Source organism: Dendrobium catenatum, unplaced genomic scaffold (genome assembly GCF_001605985.2).
Source record: "Dendrobium catenatum unplaced genomic scaffold, ASM160598v2 fragScaff_scaffold_853, whole genome shotgun sequence".
Classification (NCBI taxonomy): domain Eukaryota; kingdom Viridiplantae; phylum Streptophyta; class Magnoliopsida; order Asparagales; family Orchidaceae; genus Dendrobium; species Dendrobium catenatum.
Window position 1 is genome coordinate 7,446,217 of NW_021319315.1, and position 19,766 is coordinate 7,465,982.

Here is a 19,766-nt window from a genome sequence, read left to right on the forward strand (position 1 = left end):
TTCTTAAATCCCTCACCAACAAATACGTCTCCACCGCCTTGGGAAGTACTAGCTTGCTCTTGAGGCTTAAATAAGTAGCAATATAGACAAAATACAACATCTTTTTGTACACTGTATTCTATCCAATCGGGAAATTCTTCAAACCATTTTGAGTTGAACCTACGTGCAATATTTCCTATGATTGTTTGAGGGAAATGATGATTTTTTGGTTGATGTGGCCCTTTCAACATATAAGCTCTACGAACTTTATCACGCTCATTTATATCATAACTCCATATTGATGGTCGAAGGCCAGGGTCAGCTGGAAGATTGTTAATATCAATTTCGACTCGTTCTTTTCGTTTCAAGAATCTTTCCATTTCTCGAAGGTGTAGCACTTATCTTAGCAAAACAAAACACTAAAATTAGGTCCTAATCAAAAGAATAAAATGTAATGCTTCAAAGTATTCAAATTTTATACTAAATTTTGGGATCAATACACACATCAACAACAGCTGGAAGATAATGAAGCTAATATAGGAAAATCAATCAACCCATCGGTTCTTGAATACTAATTTCAAAACAGCTTTTGTGACTCCTTTACCAAGACGAAGACCAAGAGCCCAAGAGGTCCAATACCGTATAAACATGGTTGTGGAGTTTTAAACTAGAAAGAAATCCTGATAACTACTTAAGCTAATCCACTAGACATCAAAGCAATCTCATTCAGCATACACTTCTACAACAGGCAACAGCTCAACTTCATGAAAGGTAGAAAAATCCCTCAATAAAGTTTCTAGAAAACCATTCCAATGGAAATCAAATCAAAATGTTGCATAAATAAAAAAAACTTGCATCCAAAAAACCATTCAAATGGAAATCAAATCCCTCAAACTATTGAAGCATCAAGCATGAAACAAATGTTCTTTCTTATACCTCATTTCAAAGTGCAAAAACCACCAGATTTAATATTTTGATTGATTCAAACAGAAAAAAAAATGAAAAAAAAAACCTTCAAACCACCGCGAGGCGAGAAGATTGCGAGGAAGAACAAAGAAGATCAGGCGAACTGCGAAGGATGGGAAGAGGAATGCTGCAGCTGTTGCTTCCGAGAAGAAAGGTTCGGTGGCTTCGGCCGTTCGGTACTTCGGTGCGACTGGGAAAGCCGAGAGGCCAAGAGCAGAAGACGGACGAAGGCAGACGCGGCCTCCTTCTCGAATCACGATATGTCGGGATGGGAAATGAGGCGCACGCTTCATAAAATTAGGGCAAAAGTAGCTTTTGAGGGGGGGCAGAATTCCTAAATTACCCTCCTAATACTTTTTTTTTTTTGAGGGTGGGCATTTGCCCACCCTGAGTTTACTGTGGATCCGCCAGTGCCCTTAAGCAGAAGTGGATGCTAGTCGAAAGATGAGAACTAAGTGACATACAAGATAAAGTGCTACACCATGGGTGCCACCTCTTGAACCTTGCATGAGACAAACACTATAGGAAGTTCATCTATTACTAGCAACTTTTTCCAACAGAAATTCATCCATTTTCGGAGGATTTGGAATTTCCCATTGGCTTCCCGGGGACAAATGTTTTGCTGGTAAAACCAGTATAGAAAAAAAAATTTCGACGTTAAATATTCATGTAATTTTTTGGTGGGATAAGGCCGCCAGAAATTAAAAAAAAAACATTAATTAAAAATTGAAGCTGCCTACTCGCTGCCTATTGCCCTCTACCCGCCCATGATACTTACCCGACTGCCCTCTCTGGATGCTACCCGCCCGCGCTACCATGCCCGCCTGTTGCCTTCCCGAGATTCGAACTAAGTTTAAAATTAATTCTAAAGTCCAATCATTTTTCTAGAAGGGAAATGCGCTAAAATAATAATAATAATTTATTTAAACTATAATTATATAAAATTATAATTAAAAATTAATTAAAATAAAATTTTAAAGTTAATAATTAATAGATAAGTTATTAAATTAATAATTAATTAGACTAAGTGATTAAATTAATAATCAATTAAAATAAATAAATAATAATTTTACTAATTAATTAAATTATAAATATATGATTTTTTAAAATTAGTAAAAACCGTTGGAAAAGCCGCCAAAAACAAAACTATCTGAAATTCTTCTAAAAAATCCCGTCATCGAAATACTGCCATAAAATAATTTGTTAGAAAACTGCCAGTCATGGATGATTTTTCTATAGTGAAAGTGCTAAAAGGCGGGAGTCACCACTTAAACTGGTAGGGATCACCACTAGAATCTTATCTGCCTAGTGGATGATTTTGTGATAAAAATACTGATGAGGATGTCAGTTAGTTAACTAGGGGAGATTGTGAAACCCCTTAAATTAAAAGAAGATAAACTCTTAAACATCGAGGCACTTTTTAATATAAGGGTTGTAATTTCATTAAAGAAACACCATGGTTAAGCATGCTCATCCAAGAGAAATCATGAGATAGGTGACCTCTTTAGAAGTTACACCAAAATGACAAAACTATGAGACATGTAGGCCAAAGAGGATAATATATTGATAGTTAAGAGTTTGAGAAATTATAGAGTGAGACTGATTGAGATCTGTAGGTTCTTTATTTGATTTTATTTTGCATTTTCTTTAATGTTTTTGTAGTCAAGAGGTATTCATATATTAGTTGTTGCTAGTAATCTTATGACTATTGAAAAAAATGTGATTTTAGTGAATGATTATAATAAAATATTTTTCTGGTGTATGATATTTAGTCGCTTTTGTTGGATATTAAGTTATACGGATGATTTATAGAAGCTCTAGTAAATAATTAAAAAGATAAATAAATAATTATTCTAATTTAAATTTTAGGGTGTGACAATAACTTCCAAGAATCTTCATCCCCAATTGATGCAATTCTCCAACATTCTATTATGATGGGGTTTAAGTGTCCTGCAATTGATCCATATATTAAGACTTCTTACCATTAATCATTGCAGGACCATTATGTAAATTTAGTATACATCTAATATCATTTTTTGCTAGATCTTCCCCACAATTCTTAAGTACATGCTTGCATATGATTCTACTTTTTTTTTGGAAGAATAGTCATTTTGTTGATTTAACCAGATTTTTCATTAACTAATTCTTTGACAATTGAAGGAATAATAAAGAATCATCCCATATTTTCAATATTTTTCAAAATGAATGAGTGACTATAAAAGAATACTTTCTAAGATTCTCTTATGAAAAATGCCAAATCCAAAGAGTGAATATATGTTCCTATGAGATGTTTTTCTTGGAGGTCTTCATCTTGAACATTTTACTCATTGATGAGGGAAATAGTTTGGTCCTCTATATCCATTGAGTAAAAACACAAATAACTATTGATGTGACCATCAACATTCATCGAAATCAACTTGAATGATACTCAAATAAATATAAGAATCCATAACAAAATTTTTATTGACGCTCAATGAAAAAAAATAGTAGTCAAGATATCAAAGACACCATTGTAACTAAGTTCAACTTGGGTCACTTAATTACACTCCACTAAATACATCCAGAGCTAACATCTTAATGGATATATAAAATTATGAACACCTTAAGTATCCAAAACCTTTAAAGTTTCCAAATGGCATAAATTAATCTCAAAATTATCATTTTCATCATGTAAAATGACATTAAATAAAAAATAATTTTAATTGAAGGAAAAGATTGAATGTCTGATTTGTTAGATATATGGGTTATTATTTATAAGAATAACTTATAAATCATCAACATGAAAATAGAGAAGATCAAAAGTGTCATGACAAGAAAATTATTAGAGTTATTGAATATGAGTGTTATCCCTTATACATAAGAAGATTACATCACTAAAATAACTCAAAAAAAGTTGAACTCGGTAGAATTTCTAAAAGAGGTTATATCTTGACATCTATTAGAGATGAATTTATCTTTCAAGTAATTTTTTTAATTATTATTAAAATCCTCTTTTTTATAACTAATATTGCATTTAATCAAAACCTCTGAAGGCATGCCCATGATATAGCTTCAATAAAAAATTAATAGTAGATATGATCCTCATTAAAAAGACCCCATGAGAGCATGTGATAGACAATATCTTCTATTATAACCCTAGGAAGGCATGCTTATGAAATAGCTTCGATAAGAAGTTAGTTATGGATATGTCCTCACCAGAAAGACCTTATATGAGCAAGTGGTTGATAAGGTTTCCATTCATCTAAAATTCTTAAAAGGTTTGAGCCTATGAAAATATAAGATTGTAAATAAAGCTTAGGTGATATAAAAATAAAAAGTATATGTATACTAAAGACCTCAAAAGGCATAAACCTCATAAGGTATATGCGCATATAAAAACTTATAAAGTATAGAATCCAAAAAATATTCAAAGATATGTCTCAAAAGACACAAAAACACCAAAAATATCAGAAGGTATATGTTTATTCAATTTTCCAAAAATCTAAGAAGGTATAAGCCTTAATTAGTAAATAATTATTTTTTCAATCCTCTAAAAATCTCAGGAGGCTAAGACCTTAAAAGTATAAGTTTCATCTACTTATAAAAACTCTTAAATGGTGTAGCCCTCAAGAGCTCTTACAAAATTGAGATCATTATCCTTTGATTGGGGGGTGGGGGCAATATTTTGAATATTTAAAATATATCTCAAAGACATATATAAGGCTTAGTTTCTTTTATGGGGGTAATCTATCACAAATTTAAATTACTCTAATACAAAGATGGACAAATAATTACTTTCAATATATTGATTGTAAATATCAGTCAAGTTTATACATTAAAAAAATACAATTAAAACCACATATAAAATTATCATATTTATAAATCAAAACTTCTACTATAGGTGTGTACTAATGGAATCAAAAGACTTAAGATAGCCCTTAGGTTGAACTAAATTAGATGGTCTAATGGGAAGGAGTGTAGGTATTAAAAATCATTAAAAAGTGCTTAAAAACGAATAAAAGAAAAAGACCAATTGGTTAATATATATAAAAAATGAAGTAAATAAAAGAAGTAAAGAAAAAAATTGAAGCCAAGCACAAGCAAAAAACAAAAGTACCTAACACTCTAGTTCCATTTAACTAGCCTAAAGAGGTTATACCCTAATAAGAATTATAGGGATTATGATACATTAAGAGACATATACTATGACTAAAATTTAAATAAATTGAAGTTCCTTTACATATGAGATTGTTGAGACCTAATTAAGCTAGTCAAAACTCACTTTCGCAATTAGGAGTTTTTTTTGTTTAAAGGAGGACTAATGAAGAGATAATATTGATTTGTATTTGGTTATATTAATTTAGTTATTAACAAATTGTAGAGTTTTCAATTAAATTGTTTTAGGTTTTTGAAATTTGATTTGAAGGATTGCAATTTAACAAAATTAGACAATGAACTAATCGAGTTCATATGAATTACTTATAGACCACTAAAAATTTATGTTTAAGGGATTTTATTATTTTAAAGTTTATAATAGCTTATGCTATGAAAATTGTATTAAAATTGAGGCTACCATGTCATTTTGTGCAAGAAATCTTCATGAGGAGAAAAATTAGATAGCGCCGCACCTTGGAACGCTACAACGCTTAAGGCAACATTTGAATGCAAAATTGAGGCCTAAGTGTCACAATGCCAATGCACCCAACCACATGGTGCTATGGAGAATTGAGAAAGATAGAGACTAAAGCATCACAATACCAAACCGCCTTAACATCGCAACACAATCATAACGTTGATGTGTAAAATCGCAAGAGCATCATGATAGAGAAGTTAATATAATTACAGGTGAAGTGAAATATTGATTTATATATAACGCTGCAATGTTGTACCTTCAAAGCATCACAACATTAATTCATCTTAGGAGCACTGTAGCACTAGTACCTCAAGCATCATGATATTGAGGGCAGTTATGAGATACTAGTATAAAAAGAGGGCCAAATTTTTTGAGTGTGGTGGTTATTATTTTGCTATATATTTTTTGTTTTCCTTCATTAAGTAAGAGAGTGGAAGATAGGGAGTGTGCAAGGAGAGCAAAATCGCCTTTTTGTGAAGTAGAACTTGTATTTTTTGTAAGGAGATTCCTACCTCTATCTTACTCACTTTATTTTCTTGAACTGTTTGTTTTGATTATCAATTATTTTTAGGTTTGTCATTTCCATTATAATGAATATTAGTGGCTAGATCTTTTTTTTTTTTGAACCTATGGTATCATATGGTGAAGTATGTGTGACGTAGATTAAAAAAAAAAGTGTGACGTAGATTAAAAAAAAAAAGTGTGACGTAGATTAGGTCTTAGCATCAAATAGAATAACATAATTATTTTACTTTACTCATAATTTAACTTACTTATGGATTGGTCATTCACAAAGTTAACAACTATGTGTAATTTATAACCTCAAGAGAGGCATAGTGGAACAAACAAAGTAATATGACCAAAATTTTGAAACATAGAAATATTTATTTCAAGAATTTTGATATTAATTTCTAATGATATATTATCATGCAGTGAATAAGTTATTAGAATATGTTAATCATTCATTCAATTCCAATGAACTTGATAAAGGCTATGAATCACTTATGATCTAATCCACAACTAAATTGATTAGACCAATCTACATTACACATTCAATAGATCAATCATAAATTCAGAAGTTAAAAAAAATAAAATAAAATAAATTCAGAAGTTCATTATTAATTATAATTTTTTAAGTGAGATAGTTTGTTTTCTTTAGAATTTTCAAAATCAAGTTGGTGGCAAGATAAATAGTGTGGTTAAGAGAATCTATAATTATCTCACCAAAATTAAATAATTAATCTCTGTTGGAATTATAATCTGTCATTTACTAGATTATTTGAACGAAATGTGCACCTGCATAGCACTGTATGGAAAAAGCTGGATCACCTACATGCATAAAATTTTATGCAGGAGTGCTACAGAGTTATGCTTAAGAACGCGACAGGGCTTGTTTCTTTGTAACGGAGTTCTGATTTTGAGAGCGTAATAATACTGGGGAGTGGCGTTACAATGTTGTCCTCTCTATCCTATAGTAACTTGATGTAGCACATCAATGTTGAGGTCTCAAACGCTACGGTGTTGGCACAATCACAATATTTTTTTATATAAAATATCTCAATACATTTTATTAAAATCCTCACCACCCCCATCCCTGCTCATTTCACATGCTTGGTAAAGTAAGGAAAAGAATATATAAGAGAAGGGGGAGGAGAGAGAAAGTTGATTTTAAGTCATTTTTGTCCATCCCTCTAATTGCAAAAATCATTTTGATTGTGGAAATAATCATTATACTATATTTGTTTTCAATTATTTTATTTTTATGGTTTTATCCCACCCAAATCTATTTGAAAAGCATTATATCTCAATTTAGCAAGTTTTCAACATATAAATTTTGATATATAATAAATATCGTTATTCTGAGCATTTTGGTATGAACATATTGAAATTTTACGGAGCAGTTGTGCTTATGTTATTTTGGATGAAATAAATAGGCTAAAGCATGTATACAATGTATAGGAGCTAATATATTCAAATGTAGGCATGAAATATAACATGTATAAGAGTATTGTTTATTTTGGCATATTACATATATTTTGATAAGCACACTAGATTATTTTATCCATTATGATAAATGATTGAATAAAATGATAATTGCTATTATATAATGAATATGGTTTATGGTCCTATGGATATATGTTACCCTATATAATAAGATGGGTTGATAGGCTTTCCTTTAAATAAAGTTTGTAGTATGATCTTAAAATATATAAAACAAAGATATAAAGAGATTGATTAATATGTATAATATGACAGTGATCAGAAATTGATGACTTATTACATGAAAGCCATCTTACTTGTGATAAAGAATATCATCACTAATTTTTTTTATAGGATTGATATGATTGAGACTAATTCTTGTAGGGTTGGCCTATGGGACCTAATACACGAAAAAGACTACAAGAGATGGATGTCATGCCTTGCTTATAATATGATATACATACATGAATGAATTGCATATTTATTGATAGAATGAAGTATAACGTGAAAATTACATAATTGATATGACATGACATGAGCAGATACATGATATGACTGATAATACATGCATATGATAAGACTAATACTAGAACATATAATACACATGATACATTGCATTTAGAAATGATATAAATTATGATACATATAGATTATTACTATACAACTTACATAGACGATAGACATACCAGTATAAATTGAATGGGATAGAGATAGAACAAAAGTACATATTATATTTGATATGAGCATAGAAATGATAGATCATGCTGATTCTTTATATGATTATTGATCATTGATCGCCCAGTTATAATGGCTGCATTAATTTCTATTATTCATATTGACTGTCATGATTTTATATTTGAAATTTTCCCCGAGTGTTGAGACTTGGTTAGAGAATATATTTGCTTTATTGTGAAGCACTTCATTCTTAGCAAGAAGCTTTCCAATATGGTTATCATATTGCTCATTCTAAAATTTTCACATGTTGGCGAAATTCTATTCTTTAAATATATTTATCAATGAATAACCTCCAGAATCATCATAAAATTATTTGTCGATAGGCTTAAACTTATGATATCATTTGTCATCCATGAGGCTCAATGTGGATTCATGTATGGCAAAAACTCTCTTGATAATATAATCTTCGCTAATGAAATCCTTAATTGCCTTCACACTAAGCTCTCTTTAAGCTCTTTTGTGCAGAACTTGATATTAAGAAAAACTTCATATTTACAAACCAAGACTATCATATTAATAGACAGTTGGGTAAAGACTTCCCTTCCCTCTTTATTTCTGAACCGAAGGCAACATTTTCTACACCATGATTAAATCTATAGAATGTTTTGCATTTTCTTTAAAAAAGATCAAATTTTTTTTAATTTCTTTTTAAAAGCAAATTTTTTTATGTTTTTTTTCGGAAAAGGCAATATTTTTGTAATTATACTTCTTAAAATTTCTCCTAATTATGTTTATTTTTTGCTTATATAAATTTTTATATTGCTATTTTATAGTGTAGCCGACCCTTTATTGTGAGATGAAGGCTTCAAATTGTCATTGTTGCTCTTTTATAAAATTTGGCAAGTTTAAAAAATAAAAATCATCATATCTAATTATATAAGCTCGAAAAATAATTACCAGCATTATTTGGGACAATTTTTTTACTATTTTCTATAATAAATTTTTAGTATAAAAATTTCTTGAAGTAACAAAATAATAATAACCAAAAGCTGTTCCAACAATGGCCAAATCTCCCATTTTATAAATTTTTTTTTTTCAAATTTTGCTATACCTGTGCATTTAAAACTAATTTTTAATATTTTCAGCTTAGGCTCGAATGGCCCAAAAAATTTATTTTGATGTTTGGTTTGAAATTAATATAATAAAAGTATTCTTCAAATAAAAAATTTTAAAAAAAATCTAAATGCTTTCCTACTAAAAGCTCAAGCACAGTATCACTCAATGATCCATACCAAACAAAATTTTCTTACCTTTCTGAACGAGGAAGAATAACATTAAAACAAAAACAAACAATTAATTGATGGTTACATTGTCAGCAAATAATAAAATCTTCTACAAATTTTTCTTTCTTCATCAAATGCTTCTAAATCCATTTTCCTTGCAACAAAACACTTCAATAATAAGTAGCTTTCTACCCTTCCAAGTACAAAATTGGCCTTCCTGGATTAAAGCTCTATAACTACCAGCCAAAAGGCTGTATATCATCATAATTTCTTTCGAGCAAAGCGCTGCAAAGATTTCGGCAATTCAACTTCATCAACTTTCTGTTTCTTCAATGGACGTTCTTCTACCTGATGAAGCTCCCTAAATGATCTCTTTGCGTTTAGAACAACCTCCTCCTTCTTTTTAGCCTTTTTGCTTGGCTTGCTCCTTCCCTTGGTCTTATTCTTGAAGGTAACGCACTTTGCTTTCTGGACAGTCTCATCCAGTTCAGCCTCTACTTCCTTTCTACTTAGCCTCTCCTTCTTTCTTGGTGGTCTTACTGTTCCAATCTTGCTTGGGTCTAACATGATTGTCTCAGGCTGAAGTTTGTCAAGAAGAGAATGTACTTCTTTCTCTCTCCTTTGTTTTTTCGTTTCGTAAGGGTTCGCCACCCAAGAATCGAAGTTCGGTTCGCCAGAACCAGGAACTAGAATACTCGATATGCCCATGGAATGCCCGATCCCAAGCACATCTTCGTAAGGCCGAAAGCAGACCTTCCCAATCTGATAGCCCTTCACCATTGAATGATTCATGTATCTTCCATAATCATGGCTTCCAACCGGATCTCTCCATATCTGTACCTGAGATCCATTTGACAAAGCCAGCAAGCCCTTCTGACTGAAGTCCATGGACTGGGCATAACTAGAATAGCTTCTAAGAACCTGAAACTTTCTTATATCCCATAGCTTGATCTTGCGGTCTATACCAGCGGTAGCCATTAGATGGCCATTGCAATGGAAGGCAAGGGCTGTTATTGGACCATGGTGGCACAGCATTGTAACAAGTGGTTTTGGGCTTGTGGGCTTCCACATAGTGACTTTGCCGCCGGCATGACCCAAACTTATAATTGCATTGTAAGGGTTAGTCTCCATCACATCGGTGCGACCAAGCCCGGTGCGGTAATTGCCAACAATCTCACCTGTGCTCACATCTTGGTAGTGAAGTTGCCCAAATTTGTTTATTGATACCAATAGGAACTGCTTGTCCAAAAACTGAAGCTTTAAAGGCGCTCCATGTTCCTGAAACAGCAGAAATTTTTTTAATCATAAAGCACAATAATTCAAGAATGACAAACAATTAGACCCACAAAAAGTAATTGCTACATAAGCTAAGTGATTAAAAAAATTATGATGTTAAAAGCAAATTAAGAACCAAGACACAAGGTTAGAATTAAATCAACTCAAAAATAAATTCAAAATGATCGATTAATTATATATAATAGATATAATAAGTGATATCAAGTAAAAGAATAAAAACTATAAATATAAAAATGATAAATCTATAACAATGAAACTTAGAAACTAATGTTAACTCAAAAATGATTATAAAAGTTAATATATATATATATATATATATATATAAAACATACGTTCAATAATTGAACGCATATTGTTTTAGTGGGCCTCCATTAGGTCCCTCAATAGTATATGTATGGTATAGATATAGCGCATTATAGATATAGTTATAGTATAATTATAGTATAGTATTAGTATTGTATAATACAATTATAAACATAGTATAATATAATATAGTATAGTATTGTGTAATATAGTATAGGTATGGTATAATAAAGTATAGTATAGTATAGTAGTATAATAATATAGTATAATATAATTTAGTATAACATAGTAGTAGTATAGTATAGTATAGTATAGTATTGTATAGTATAATATGGTATAATATAGTAGTAGTATAGTATAGTATATTAGTAATATAGTATAGTACAATATAATAAAATATAGTAAGAAATTGTAGTAGTATAACAATTGTATAATAGTACTATAGTATATGATATACCCTAAACCCTATATACTATAGTACTACTATACTATATTATAATATACTATACTATACTATACTATTTTATACAATACTATAGTATACTACTACTATATTATACTATAGTACTATTATAGTACACTATACTATACTATACTATATTATAATATAATATACTACTACTATACTATACTACACTATAATACTACTGTATTATACTATACTGTTACTATATTATACTATAATATACTATATTAAATTATATTACACTATGCTATACTATACATAGTTGTTGTATAGTATAATTTAATATAATAATACCATATTAGACTATACTATTACTATGTTATACTATAATATACTATATTAAACTATATTACACTATGCTATACTATATATAGTTGTTGTATAGTATAATTTAGTATAGTTGTAGTATAGTATATTATAATATAGCATAACAAATTATTGTATATTATAGTATAGTATAGTGTAGTTGTAGTGTACTATAGTACAATTTAGATAAGTATAGTTATAGTATAATATAATATAGTTGTATTATAGTATGGTTATAGTATAGTTGTAGTATAATATAGTATAATATAGTTATAGTATGGTTTAGTTGTAGTATAGTATTTTTTTAATATAGAATAATGTATAGTATAGTAGTTATAGTACAATATGGTTATAGTATAATATAGTTATAACATAGTACATTAGTATATTATACTATACTATACTATATTATATTATATCATACTACAATATATTATATATCAATATTATACATATACTATACTATACTATACTATAATCATACCTATACGATACCTATACTATCTATAATTATACTCTAGATATATTATATTATACTATCATTCACTATACTAAACTATACAAATACTATATTATACAATGCTATATAAATACATTCTCTATACACCATGCATATAATCCTACATCTCTTTCCATGTATCATTTGATCCATAAAGCCTTCCCTTATTGTCTATCTCAAATATGTGGCGCACAAACAATTTCTAGATCAATCTTTAGGTTTTATGATATCTTTTATTTAAGGCTTGAAATTTTCTCCTTCCGCTTGAAGAATAAGTTCACTACGAAAACTCATTATATTATTATTATCTAGTTGCATTTGCAATTATCTAAATTTATATGGAATATGGAACCTGAAACATTGGGATAAACTAATAATAATTATGATCTTATAAAAACAAATTATACACACACATCTAATCCTACTTTTTCAAGATTTATCATTTTCAAGAAAATATAGTCCTGAATAATGAAGCATAAAGAAATTGCGGTATGCATAGAAAAACTAATAACAGCAAACCAACGTCAAGTTTTCGTTGAGAGGAAATACAAACCTTAAGGCAGTGAATTTCTGTGCCATGCCTATTATAAATGTACGGATATCTGCCACAATTCACCATAAATCAGTCAACACAACAATAAAAAGTCACGAGATGGAAATTAAATGGTCAACAGATAAAAAATACATTATGAAACAGAGAATACATTAAATGCTCCAGGAGTTTCCTTCACAAATTAATTTTCTCAATGCTATCATACGAACTAGATTAGTGTAGTATAGTAATATGATAGGAAATACTTGATTCCAAGTATTCCCTAATCACTTTAGCCAAAGATCTCACAGCAAACTGCTGTCCACAGCAGGAAATCAGCCAAAACAGTGGGAAAACACGAGAAAAATGATAGAAACACGAAGTAAGAACTTGTATTTTACTAGAAGATGAAAGGAAATAGAAAAGATACAATTGATCCTCAATTCGAGAGGAGGATCGATCTCTCCCAAATCTCTAGAAGCCGCTAGAGCCCAAAGAAATCCTAATTCTAAGAGATCTCAAATTTCAGTCAAATTCAAGATGATCAAACCCTAGGAAAATCTACTATTTAATGCATACAAATCAAAAGGAATTCCCTAAACAGTCCCTACGTTCAAATTTCCCTCTCAAAACGCTCAAAAAAAACTTCCTAAACGGCTCTACGGGGGCGGACGGGCCGCTCGTTCTCCGCCAGATTCGCCTGTTCGCGATTTACGCTCGTGAACCGGTCCCGTCTGGACCGGCTGGACCGGTCCAGTGGACCGGTAACATCTCTGAATCTTCTTTGAATATTTCTAAACTATAAAGCCAGGAAAGAAAGTCAAGGGTTTCTGAATTCTAGAATTGCAGTTATTACTATCATCAAGAAAAAATATATATATTAAGCACGCTAAAACAGAAATATATAGCTAGTAACAACAAATTAACATGGAAGTTTAATAGAATATATATTCTGAAAATAGCTTCAATTATTTAAAACAAACATAAATTTAACAGAAACATGTAAGAATTTTATTGAGAATGTCAGTAAAACAACAATTGCTTCCAGAACTAATGCATTACTAATCAATAATCATAGTAGCATCAGCCAAAACATTTTATCGGTTTTATTAAGAGATGGGGATTGTTTTTGTCAGGTATAAGAAGAATTCATCAAGGTACCCATCCTACTATTATAGTGCCATGTCAACAACAAAAGACATGCAATCACATACCTGTAAGGTACATGTGTGGAAAACCTTTTGAATAAATATGAACATGATTAAGCAAATCTATTATATCCAAGCACTCATAGTATATCTTTTTCTACTTTCGTCTCACTACTCTAGCAAGAAAAGATATGTGCCTTCATATTTTTCAATCTATTTTTTTATGTTGACAAGATTATAGTAACTAGTTGATGTAGGGTGTTTTAGGATTTAGGATTTAGTAATGTGAACTTAGGATGAGTTGGGCAAAGGAATACACAAAAGAATACAATTTGCAGTTTTTTAAAACTTTTCAATTTAGACAAAGATTGGTGATTTTTAATGCAAAATAAGAAAAAGCACCACATTCATTCTAAATAATAACTTAAAAGTTGTCAGAATCTAAAATTTCCTACGAAATCTGAGAACAAAAAAAAAAAAAAAATCCATGAAAATAAGAAATAGCTAGTAACGAACTTAACAATATCAATGACGCACACAAATAAATCCTTACACATTTTATAAGAAAGAACAAGGATAGAAATCATCAATTGAAAGTATAGTTTTCATGACAACAAGGAGAATTAACCTCCCGAAGTTATCATTAAGACATGTAGAAAGCTTAAAGAATCTACATCCAACAATATGCATAAGAATTAAGAGCAAACTTGAAAATTTTCATTCAATTGTTCAATCATCCAATGAAGCTTATATACATCATTAGCCCTATTTATAGCCCAAGAAAATCCAAAACAAGTAAATTATATGAATCTCCTCAGATCTAACATAATATTACAAGTTTCAATCCCAAAAACTTGAATTCCAGCAAGAGCATTAAATTTCTTACCATAGTTTCAACAAAATAATGAGTTTCCAATTAAAAAAAAAATACTCTACTAATATTGGATTTTCAACTAAAATACAAAAAGAAAATCAATCAGTGAACGAAGCTACAATACCGAATAAGCATATAAGGCAAATCGAGAATTGCTTTAGTTCCGATTATGGGAATAGAAGAAATCCTAGCAGTCGAAAATTGCTACAGTAACTTGCATCCAAGTTAAAATAGTTTATGGAAACAATAAACCGTGAAATTCCAAATTAGTTGATGGACAACTCAGAAGATCAATTGTGTGCTAAAATAGGAAATCAGATACCAACAGTTGAATTGAAATAACTTGTAGTAGTAAGTCGAAGTTAATGTGGTAATCATTCTTTCAGATAAAACCTGATACAATAATTTGGGTGCAAGCAACTTTTTTTGGTGAACAAATCCATGAATAATTTTATATCACACACTGATAAATTAATACTCTAATTTCTTTGAGAATATGCATAAAAATTGAGAGCAGCAGCAACAACAACAACAACAACAACAACAACATCAAGCCTTTATCCCACTACATGGAGTCGGCTACATGAATCCTTTTTCTCCATTGTGTCCTATTAAAAGTCAAATTCTCGTTTAAATCTAATAAAGAAAGGTCATTCCTAATATTTTCTAACCAAGTCTTTTTAGGTCTACCCCTACCTTTCTTAACATAAGTCAAATCTAATACCTCTACTCTCCTAACCGGGTCATCGAAAGGCCGCCGTTTTATGTGACCAAACCATCAAAGGCGACTCTCTCTAATCTTATCTTCAACTGGAGCTACTCCAACCTTTTCACGTACATTTTAAGTTTACTTTCAACTCCCTCTCTAGTCTTATCAACAAGAAGAATATCATCAGCAAAAAGCATACACCAAGGTACATCCTCTTGCAAATGTCTAGTGAGAACATCCATGACTAAAGTAAAAAGATATGGGCTTAAGGCTGATCCTTGATGTAACCCAACCGAAATAGGGAAATACTTGGTCAATCCACCTTGTGTTTGAACACAAGTAATAGCTCCTGCATACATATCTTTAATGATTTGAATATAAGCATTATTGACTCCTTTCTTTTCAAGAACTCTCCATAGCACTTCTCTTGGAACTTTATCATATGCTTTTTTCTAAATCAATAAATATCATATGTAGATCATCCTTATTTTCTCTATATTTCTCCATCAAACCTCTTAATAAATGTATGGCTTCCATAGTCGACCTACCCGGCATGAATCCAAATTGATTTTGAGAAACATTAGTATCACGCCGCAACCTATGCTCCATAACTCGCTCCCATAGTTTTAAAGTATGACACATTAACTTAATACCTCTATAATTCGCACAATCTTGTGCATCACCTTTATTCTTAAAAATATGAATTAACACACTAATTCTCCACTCATCTGGCCTCTTTTTAGTCTTCAAAATAGTATTAAAAAGTTTAGTAAGCCATGAAATTCCTTCATCTCCTAAGCATTGCCACACCTCTATTGGAATATCATAAGGTCCAACATCTTTTCCACCCTTCATTTTCTTTAAAGCCTCTCTAACTTCAGTTTTACTAATACGCCGATAAAAACATAAATCTTTATTTTCATCTAGGGTGCTAAGGTCACTATAGTCAATCTTATTTTCACAATCTTCATTAAAAAGTTTAGCAAAATATCTCATCCATCTTTGTTGAATATCATATTCTAAGAAAAGTATTTTTTGATCTTCATCTTTAATACACTTCACTTGAACTAAATCCTTACTACTCCTATCTCTTTGTTTGGCTAACTTATGCATAAAAATTGAGAGCAAACTTGAAAATTTTCATTCAATTGTTCAATCATCCAATGAAGCTTATATACATCATTAGCCCTATTTATAGCCCAAGAAAATCCAAAATAAGTAAATTATATGAATCTCCTTAGATCTAACATAATATTACAAATTTCAATCCCAAAAACTTGAATTCCAGCAAGAGCATTAAACTTCAACAAAATAATGAGTTTCCAATTTAAAACAAAAATTTATTTCTAGTAATATTGGATTTTCTAAGAAAATCTAAAAAGAATATCAATCAGTGAAAGAACTGCTTTAGTTCCGATTACGGGAATAGAAGAAATTCTAGAACATTGCTACAGTGACTTGCATCCAAGTTAAAATAATTTATGGAAACAATAAACCGTGAAGTTCCAAATTAGTTGATGGACAACTCAGAAGATCAATTGTGTGCTAAAATAGGAAATCGGATACCAAGAGTTGAATTGAAATAACTTGTAGTAGTAAGTCAAAGTTAATGAGGTAATCATTCTGTCAGATAAAACCTGATACAATAATTTGGGTGCAAGCAACTTTTTTCGGTGAAAAAATCCAAGAATACTTTTATATCACACACTGATAAATTAATACTCTAATTTCTTTGACAGCTCATGACAGGAATATAAAAAAAATTGAAACTACTAAAGCACAGATAATGCTACTTATCAAACAAAACAAACATAATTTGAGCAATAATAGTTTGGGCGGCAGGGTCGTGTAAACAAAACAACTCTCTTACTATCAATTCATGCTCCCATTTGTAGGTGTGACTTTTCTTTTATGCTTTTCCAATGTTCTAAATAGTAGACATGCTCACTTAATAGATCAATGAACAAGGTTATTGCCCTATAACAATTAAAAATCATAATGATAATATATTTGGCAACTGCAAAATTGCAAATCATAACCATTTCACATTTATAGTTTGTAATGGAGTAGGAAAGAAGAAAATAAGCTGGAAGGTAACCCCATTGCATATCAGTATGACAATAGCAGTAATTTGTAATAGAATAAAAAGAGAGTTTACCTCTTCTGGGCGACTGCGAAAAATTGTTCATTATGCAGGAAAACCACATCACGCACTGTTTCCCTAACCTGTTGGACAAAAATGATTAGTCATTGTTAACCATTGAAACAAATAAAATGATTTGAACATTAAAGATGGCATCAATTTATTGAGAATTGATAGATTATGTTTTTAATACCAATTCCATGACAAGATAGATGACCAAGAAGAATATAGATGAGGCTGTTACGCCGGGCCTGGTTGGACCGGTCCAGACCAGACCGGTCCGGTTCTACGTGAGGAAGCGGGGAGCTCCAGGCGGAGCTGGCAGGGAGGGCGGAAGCTATGTGGAGCCCACCTTGGGTTAAATGCAATGTTTGGAGGGAAAATTATTTGAGGGAAGGGCTGTTTAGGGAATTTGCTTGAGTCCTTTCTTTTTAAGTAGAAGTTTTGGAGGGATTTAGACTATCTTGAATTTGAATGAAATTGGAGATCTAGGGTTTGTTCTTCTTGGGCTCTAGGGTTTGCTAGAGATTTGGAGAGTTGTTTCTTCCTCTCGAATCGAAGGAACGTGTATCTTTTATTGTTTTCTTGAATCCTTTAATGAAAGATCTTGTTTTGCTTGAGATTTCTTCCACTGATTTGCTGTACGTTGCTGTTTTCTACTGAAAAACTGCTGTTTTCTGCTACAAAACAGCAGTTTCCTCTTCGTTTTGTGCTGATTTTGGTTAGGTTTGCTTGCGAACTCAAGTATTGCCTTAGGGTTACTTGCGAACTCAAGTATTTCCTATCAAATTGGTATCAGAGCATTGTCTTGGGACTTTTGGAGGCTGAAATCTGAAAATTAAATTTCAGCAATTTTTCTTTCCTCCTCAAGAAGTTCTTCTTGTAAAACCTTGGAGGGAAGATGGCCGGAAAGAAGGTTGATGCACTGGAAAGAGAAATAGGCCAACTGAAGGCTGATTTGGAGGAAAGAACCATTGATTTTCACAACCAATTCGCTTCCATTCATGAAAAGATGAATGGGAGGTTCACTGCTTTGGAGGATATGATGAAGAAGATGCTTGAAGACAAACAAAATCCGGCGACATTGGAGACAAGGGAGGCCACAGGCGGCCATTCAAGAGGAGGAATTCCGAACCCATTAAGGGGGAGGGAGAACCCGAAAGTGGAGATTCTCGAGGGAGATGATGGAATACCTCCTCTAGAACTGCTTTCTAGGGAGGAGATGAGTATGGGCTATGAAAGGAGGGGTGCAGAATTTTTTGGGAGAAGGGACGATGCTTACCACCGTGGTGCTGATTTAGAAAGAAGAAGAGGGGAATGTGATGAAGGGGTCGGGTATGATCGTCAGAGGGAAGATCGTGACTACTGGGGAGCACCTCCTCCTAGAGGAATGGGAGGTTATGGAGGAGTTAGGGGACACGGTGGTGACCCGAGAGTGAGGAAATTGAAGATGCCCATCTTTGAGGGCGAAGACGCACATGGCTGGATCTACAAGGTGGAGAGATACTTTACAGTCAATGGGTTGAATGAGGAGGAGAAGTTGACAGCTGCAGGCTTGTGCTTAGAAGGGAAGGCTCTGGCATGGTATCAATGGCGGGACATGAGGCGACCCATTCGCACCTGGAGGGAGTTCAAGGACTGTCTACTAGAACGCTTCCGAACCAGCAGGGGAGGAGACTTCTATGAGCAGTTTTTTGCCTTGACACAGGAAGGGACAGTGGCAGAGTATCGTGACCGGTTCGAGTATTTGGCCAGCAGACTGGATCGGCTCTCAGAGACAGTGTTAGAAGGAAACTTTATGAAGGGGCTGAAAGCGGAGATCCGGGCAGCAGTTCGGGTGATGAGGCCACGAGACCTTGGAGAGGCCATGGAGCTAGCTCAACTGGTGGAGGACCAGAAGCATCTGGAGAAGGGGATTAGGGGAAGCAATTCTGGGGGATCTTACAGGATGACCACTACTTTCTTAGCTCCAAAGGCACCAGCAACAGGGGGGTT

At 32.0% G+C, this 19,766-nt stretch overlaps 1 protein-coding gene across 3 annotated transcripts in view; it reads right to left on the minus strand.

Annotated features, from left to right (window-relative positions):
• Nucleotides 1-9,541: 9,541 nt before the first annotated feature.
• Nucleotides 9,542-19,766, minus strand: part of LOC110107441 (probable U3 small nucleolar RNA-associated protein 7) — a 23,833-nt gene continuing 13,608 nt past the window's right edge. For all 3 annotated transcript variants that reach the window (XM_020837708.2, XM_028696997.1, XM_020837706.2), the window contains 3 exons: nucleotides 17,787-17,854; nucleotides 12,919-12,967; nucleotides 9,542-10,773 (listed from right to left, as the gene is read on the minus strand). In XM_020837708.2, the coding sequence (XP_020693367.1) occupies nucleotides 9,757-10,773; nucleotides 12,919-12,967; nucleotides 17,787-17,854 (1,134 nt within the window). In that variant the 3' untranslated portion in view covers nucleotides 9,542-9,756. The remainder of the gene's footprint in view (nucleotides 10,774-12,918; nucleotides 12,968-17,786; nucleotides 17,855-19,766) is intronic.